The sequence below is a fragment of the Vipera ursinii genome, assembly GCF_947247035.1.
Source record: "Vipera ursinii genome assembly, chromosome: 3".
Classification (NCBI taxonomy): domain Eukaryota; kingdom Metazoa; phylum Chordata; class Lepidosauria; order Squamata; family Viperidae; genus Vipera; species Vipera ursinii.
Window position 1 is genome coordinate 63,798,721 of NC_139516.1, and position 7,998 is coordinate 63,806,718.

General features: G+C 40.9%; 1 protein-coding gene across 1 annotated transcript; it reads right to left on the reverse strand.

Moving 5' to 3' along the window:
- Positions 1-2,707: 2,707 nt before the first annotated feature.
- PARS2 (prolyl-tRNA synthetase 2, mitochondrial) lies at positions 2,708-7,611 on the reverse strand. The gene is made up of 2 exons (XM_083359477.1): positions 7,556-7,611; positions 2,708-4,207 (listed from the first exon to the last, which is right to left on the reverse strand). The coding sequence occupies exons 1-2, from the start codon at positions 7,573-7,575 to the stop codon at positions 2,752-2,754; spliced, it is 1,476 nt and encodes a 491-aa protein (XP_083215603.1). The 5' UTR covers positions 7,576-7,611; the 3' UTR covers positions 2,708-2,751.
- Positions 7,612-7,998: the final 387 nt, after the last annotated feature.

Consider the following 7,998-nt stretch of genomic DNA (forward strand, 5'->3'; position numbering starts at 1 on the left):
GCAGTCAGTGGTAGATTACAACTCTGGCCAGCCTCACTGTTCATACCCTTGAAAGTTTAAAATCCTGAGTCTGTTCAAAGGCTGTGAGATTTTTTTCCAGTGTTGACTGCTTTCACTCTGCTCCACAGCATGGTGGCAGCCTTGACCTTGGCTAACTTCATAAAACTAAGCAGGATCACTTTGGCTAGTCCTAGGATGGGCCACTAGCAGAAAACCCCAGGACTGTAGGTGAAATTAAAATTTAAAAAATCACAGATGACAATGCCAAACAATGTCCCAGAAGACACCACTGGTATGTCCATAGTTACCAGCCATTGAATTTAACTCAAAGGAGATTTTTCTCTCTTTCCAGCAACACCTATCCAGACAGAAGTACAGGATATGCAGAGCACATTCGGCTCTATTACTAAGTTTATTATCTGAATTCCTAGAATACATTGAATTATCAACTCACGGAAACGGTCTAGGTTTGCACCTCAGCCTGAGCCACAAAAAGACCCAACCTCAAAGATAACTGAACTTAATATATAGTATGAATGCACTGAAGGGCCTCTGCAACTTACTCTCAGAGTACATCTAAGGGTATGTTTTGGAAAACAGGTCTAATGAGTTTGGTGGCATTTTGAAGGGTGCATATTTAAGACTGCAACTTTATGGGCAAGTTCTAGAATAGGTTGCCACAAGGATGTTTTTTCAAGAGGCAACTGGACTTTCTTTCAAAGAAAGTCCAGTTATCTCTTGAAAATGCACTTTTGAGACAACCATGACCTGGACGACTGAGAATCTCGACATCATTCTAGAATAGGAATGCTCTAGTAAAAGATAGCCTTAGTGCCACAGAGAGACTTCAGACTAATTTCTCTTGGCCTCCAGGCTAATTTTCTAGAAATGGCTAGCCTGGATTTATGGAATGATCAAATAGTTCCTGCTTTCTATATGACAGGGGTAGGGCAACTATGGCAACCTTACAACCTGTGAACTTCAACTCCCAGAATTCCTGAGCTAGTCAGTTCTGGGGGTTGAAGTCCATAGGTCGTATGAGAAGGAAGAAAAGAGGAGAAAGTGGAATAAAGCTAAATCAGAGTGGACAGAAAAGAATGGACAGTTCCAGATATTTGGAGGCTCTTCCCCACCCTTATTTTAACTAGTAATAGCATAAGTCATTTACCATATCTTAAAATAAGGCCCGTTGCCTGATGAAGTCAGCCTATGATAGATTCTGAAGCGGGCAGAACCTTATGATCAAAAGATACAAGGCAAAAGCTCTCATAGAAAGTTTGATCAGTTATGCAATTTGAACCACAAAAGACTTTTAGGGACTTGCACTCCACAGATAGTAGCCTAGCATTCCTTTAACAGGTTTGTGCCTGTAAATCAGTATCTCTCGACTTCAGCAATCTTAAGAAATGTGCACATTCCCCAACTATCATAAGGTGTTGAGGTCCACATTTCTTAAAAGATGCTGAGGGTGAGAAACACTGGTTTAAATTCCCAAAATAAAAATGGAACTCAAAGCAATGAACAGCCTTGGTGGAGCAGTGGGCTAATGCCTCCTTAAGTAACACCAGCTGCCTGCAATTAGTGCGGGTTCGCCTCCCACCAGGCTCAAGGTTGACTCAGCCTTCCATCCTTCCGAGGTAGGTAAAATGAGGACCCAGATTGTTGGGGGCAATAAGCTGACTTTGTAATAATGCCGCTTGGGGTGTGTGTGTGTGTGAAAGCCCTAATAAGCAGGCATATACATAGAATGAAGGCTATTGCTAAGCACATTGATTTGTGCTTTAAATTGTAAGCTGCCCTGAGTCTTCGGAGAAGGGCGGGATATAAATGGTATTAAAATAAAAATAAAAAATAAAAATGTGGTAGCCTACACAAACAGGTTATCTACTCTTATTCAAGAAAGGGAGTAGCTTTTTTTTAAAAAAAAAAGTACTTAGGAATGCTATGGTAGCCCTTTTTTATATGGAGTTCACTCTCATTGTAGAAAAAAAAAACTGGTAAAAGAATCTCTGTAGGTTGGCCTGCTGTTTCTGTACCTGAAATGTACACCTAGCTTCAAAGAGAGAGCCAGTTTGGCCTAGCGCAGGAGTAAGCAACCTTGGCTCTTTTATGACTTGTGGACTTCAACTTCTGGGTATTGAAGTCCACAAGTCATAAAAGAGCCAAGGTTGCCTACCACTGGTCTAGTGGTTAGGGCACCAAGCTAGAAAGCAGGAGACCATGAGTTCAAATCCTGCCTTGGCCAAGAAAGCTGGCTGGGTGTCTTTGGGCCACTCACTCTCACCTCACAGGGTTGTTGTTTTGGGAAAAATAGGAGGAGGAAGGTGTATTGGATATGTTCACTGCCTTATTTCTAAAAATAATAAAGGTGGAATATAAAATGATCAGTAAATAAAAAAGCAGCTTAGGTTATAGTAAGAATGTAGGTGGGGCAAGAGGCTCAGAAGAGACCCCCCCTTAATTTTGGGGCTGTAAAGGAGATGTGGGGAGAAGTGCCCAGACTTGCAGGACTCTGTTCATATAACCTTACAATAGCTTATCTGATCATGTTTCCTATCTGGCCTGCCTAGTAAGGGTGACAGACACAGAGCTACAGAAAGAGAGGCATCATCATTCTGCTTCACTGTAATGCTTGGGTTACAAACTAGGAATTAAAACAACAACAAAAAAATCCAATATACCCAAATTATTGTATGTTTTGATATGACAAAGTTTTAATATTTTAGAATCACCACCATCCCAATCTAGTTTTCAGAGAATTTGGATTTTACGTAACAAGTCAATTGTGGCCTCTTTGGTAAGGAATAGGGTTTCACCCGTGTTTTGGTTGCAAACTTCAAAGAGAGGAGGGTCATCCAAAGCCTTCTTCCCACATATTATCACAAAAGGGTAGCCACGTTTGTCAGCATCTTTTAACCTTTTTCCAATGGTGAACTGAGTCCGGTCATCCAGCACAAGTTCTTCTTTAAGTTGGGGTATGGCTTCAGCAACACACCTGTGTAAATCCTCTATAAGTTCTGTTGTCTTGTGTGCCTTACTGCCACTTTTGGGAGGAATAAGGCAAACTTGATAGGGTGCTATGAGGTTTGGCCAACGAATGGCATTCTCTGTTGAAAGCAACTCAATGGAGGCCGCAAGGATGCGGGTGACACCCAACCCATAGCATCCCATTTCAGCTAGAACGGGCACATTGTCAACGGTTTGGACAGTAGTTTTAAAAACAGAAGAATATTTAGTTCCCAGGAAGAATGTGTGGCCCACTTCAATCCCTTTCTTCTCAACTAGTCCTCCTTTGCAAACAGGGCAACACATCTCATCTGACTTTACTATCTCTAGATTGGCTGAAAAGTCACAGTTGGTACACATCGCCAATCGGTCCTCACCGACCTCAGAAGGTAGCTGGAATTCATGAGACAATGTCCCTCCGATGCTTCCTGTTGCTCCTTGGACTTTCAGAAACCGAAGCCCCAACCGGCTGAATATGTTGCTGTAAGCCTTACATACCAGGGAATAGGTCTGGAGAGCGGCCTCCTCTGAGACATCAAAACTATACATATCCTTCATGTAGAACTCTCGGCCACGGAGTAACCCAAAACGAGGTCTCGGCTCATCTCGAAACTTCCGTGTCACCTGATACAACAGAAGAGGAAGTTGTTTGTAGGACAAGACGCCTTGAGAAGCTACTAGGTCTGTGATGGCCTCTTCATGGGTAGGCCCTAAACAATATTCTTGACTATGCCTGTCTGTCACACGTAGAAGCTCTTTGCCCATCAGTTCCCATCTTCCACTGGCTTTCCAGAGCTTTCCTGAGCATAACGTGGGCATGTTCACCTTTTGGCCACCTATGGCTTGCATTTCTTGGTCTAAAACTTTGATAAGCTTCTCCATCGCTCGGACAGTATAAGGCATATAGTAATAGCATCCAGGGTTGGCAGGACAAATCAACCCAGTTTGTAACATCAGTGTTTGGCTTTTACACATTGGTTCTCCGGATTTGCTCTCCTGGAATGTTTCAGTGTCATCCCGCAGGTTCATTTGTGGAAAAAGCTTTTGTTTTTTATGAAAATTGCAGTAAGACCTGTAACTCTGTCTTTGACACCATAGAACCCAATTTGCCAAACAAGGCAGTGCCATTTTTCCTGTTTTAAAAAGCTGATCCATTTTAAGATCCATTTTAACATTCATAGAGGAAGCTTCAGTTCCAAATCTGCAGGAAAAGAGAAAATAACAAAAACTAATTTCACAAAATTAAGCTTATAAGCTACACTGTGCTGTAGCTTGTATGATAAAACAATCCACACTGCATTGATTGACAAATAAATAAGAACTATTCTGGATGAAAAACGGTATGAAAATAAGGCATTTCTAGAAAACAAAAACTTGAAAAGCTTGTTTGCAGAGACTGTCTCAAAGAGCCATTAAAAGGCGTCCCCTCATCTTCTAAATACATGTACGATAAACAAAATAGACATCTTAAATCCTCACATAAATTTAAATATATTTATAAATGCTAATTTTCTCCAGATCCCCAAGCAATTGGTGTCTAAATAGGAAGAATGGAAAGAAAGCCAAGTATGTCCTTAACCTACTTCTTAGCTAAACAAAAAAAATTCTTAAAACGTTTTTCTTTTCTAAATCGCTTCAGGGACATGAAAGAGAGAAAGTGTGCAAAGAGGAGTGGAATTTTCCTTTTGTATTTATGATATAAACTTGTTACAACAACTTCTGCTTACCAGTATTTAGCTAAATAGTAGTTTGGTCTTTAAAAAAATGTAGCTGGCAATTTAACTGGATCCATCCTGAATTCCAATTGAGCTACACAGACAGAAATCTCTTAAAACACATTTTGATGTTGTAAATTGTGTAACAATTACAAGGAAATCTAATGCAAGAAACAACCGCTTTGTAGCTGCTGAAGTAAGCAGAAAAAAATAACTTCAAAAGGAGCCGAGAAATTACATACATCAATTTGACTTTGAGTAAAGTTTGAATATTTTTGGATATCTATTTTTTAAACTGCATACCTATTACATGAAAATTGATGGCTGGACAACAGACATGGATTATGTGGGTCTTTCTCATTGCCAAGTATCCTTCAACATTGGAAAGAGCATTAATGACCCAAATTACTCAATGGACTGATATTTACTTGCAACTAGAACATTGATTATACATTGAAGGGCATAATAAAATACGACAATCCTTCATTAGAGCTGGACAAAATGTGTGTATTCATTGTGTATATTTCTGGGTCGCTATATTGGTTCCTTTTCTCCTTTCCTTTCTCTTTCACTATTGCTTTATTTTTATTTCTTCTAAAAAAACCTCTTTCCTTAGTAAGCACTCAAATAAATAGAATACATTTAATATTAAACATCCTAACTCCTATTTAAACATTACTCTATTCAATGTACCTAAAAGTTGGCTGAGTTTTCATTACCTTACCTCTTTGTATAGACATTGTTGCTACATTGCACAAATTTCTTGTAATATTAGATCTTGCATCATTTTGATGCAGAAAGAAACAATGAGTTATTTACACTGCCCTGAGTCCTTCGGGAGAAGGGCGGTATAAAAATCTAATAAATATAAATATAAATATAATACCACTCATTATTCTTTTTACAGTGTTATCCTATAGGACAACAAAGGAAGCAAATAAGCATTATTAATGATGAGATAATTGTGTACAAGAATTCAGAATTCTAACTCAAGGCAAAGATTATCATATTTTGGGCAAAGACCCAGCTCCATTTGGAAGGCCATAATGGTGGAAAAGGTAGAAGAAAAGAGAAGATGAGGGCAACCAGTAGCAACGTGGATGGACTTGATTACAGTGATGCACCTGAAAGCAGGACAAGAAGCAACGGATGGAAACTAGTCAAGGAGAGAAGCAACCTAGAACTAAGGAGAAACTTCCTGACAGTTAGAACAATTAACCAGTGGAACAACCTGCCTCCAGAAGTGGTGAATGCTCCAACACTGGAGGTTTTTAAGAAGAGACTGGACAGCCATTTGCCTGAAATGGTATAGGGTTTCCTGCCTGAGCAGGGGGTTGGACTTGATGACTTCCAACTTATGATGATGATGATGGGTACAGTTTTGGAAGACCTGAAGAGTCAACTGGTGACAGATATCCTAGAGAAGGTCTACATTAGTGTCTTTCAACCTCAGAAAATATAAAATAAGTGCACTTCAACTCCAAAAATTCCCTATCCACTATGTCTACACATGTTAAAGTTGCTGAAGTTGAAAAGCATTAGTCTATGTAGTCACTAAGGGTCAACAGTGACTTGATGGAACATAATGAATCAATCATCTGTATAAAATGCAAATGGAGAATAAAGGCTTTCCATTCAGCCATACCATCCAAAGTTACTTTTCAGAGTGAGATTGGCATTTAGATATAGACACACAGACAGATTTGCTGAACAGGGAATTCAATGCCCCCAAAGTGCTTGGAATAATGACAACATGGATGTAATCCCTGTCTGTAACTTTTTAAAGCAGTTGCATTTTATCTCAGAACAACCCAATCTTCCCACAGCTGTGGCAGGATTCAAGGGAAAAGACAGGGCAGCTTGCCTGCAATTAGTGCAGGTTCGCATCCCACCAGGCTCAAGGTTGACTCAGCCTTCCATCCTTCCGAGGTAGGTAAAATGAGGACCCAGATTGTTGGGGGCAATAAACTGACTTTGTAATAATGCCGCTTGGGGGTGTGTGTGAAAGCCCTAATAAGCAGGCATATACATAGAATGAAGGCTACTGCTAAGCTTGTAAGCCGCCCTGAGTCTTCGGAGAAGGGCGGGATATAAATGGAATTTTAAAAAAAACAAACGAGGACCCAGATTGTTGGGGGCAATTAAGCTGACTTTGTAATAATGCCGCTTGGGGGGGGGGGTGAAAGCCCTAATAAGCAGGCATATACATAGAATGAAGGCTACTGCTAAGCTTGTAAGCCGCCCTGAGTCTTCGGAGAAGGGCGGGATATAAATGGAATTAAAATAAATAAATAAATAAATAAAAATAAAGAATCACAGGCAGGTATTACATTCATGCTCCTATGTATTCCAAGCACTTTTTTGGGCATCGAATATGAAGCACTGCACAGTCTTGTTGACCAATTGTAACTCATGGCCCGCATGGCCAGTGCTGATGGCTAATGAGAACTTTAGTTCAGCTATAGCTGGAATAATGCAAATTTTCTACCTCTGCTTTATTACAGCCATTCCCAAGCCGGCGCCTTCCAGTTTTCTGGAAAAGTATGGGAGCGCAGTACATGTAGAGGGGGCTAGTCCAATGCGTACTTTGTTAAATAAAATGCTTCCTGACGTTTTTGTGAAGATCCATCAGCGACAAGCGTCCAAAGGGAGAAATTCTGGGAAATAGGACGCACTGCACGCAACGGGCAGGGAAAACCAACATATTTAAAACTGCACCGCTGCCCCAGTTGCAGATCTACGGCTCGGTGTCTACAAAACAACAGTTCCGTGAGCAAACTCGCCACGAACAGCCCGAGAACCCTCCGTCCCACTTCTCTCTTGCGTTCACTTACGGAGCCATCGCTAGAATCATTTTCCTCCTTGCAAAAACTCACCGATGCCATTCAATCCGGAGTGTGACCTTCCTTCTAGCTCTTGTGCAAGACCTGCATCTACGCGCGTGCGCAGACATAGTTTCCTTTTTATTTCTGAACGCTTCCGGGCCTGGGCAGCTTAGCAAGGGAGAGTTATTTCCTCCCGCGTCTAAAACTCTTGGAGGGATAAGGCAAATGCTTCTGGCCCAAATTCCGTTATGTGACATGCAAGGAGTCAGTGCAAAACTATTTTTTTGGTAGCATTTTGTCGACAGGTTTTTAATTTTACTTGAGAGACAAATGCTCGATGTGCGTGGTCAGAGCGCTGGCTATAAGCACGACATTCTGTTACACCCGCGCCCATGTTTCAGGGTTATAAGGTGTTTCGTTTTCATGCCTGTTAGGTGGCAAATTCTGATGTT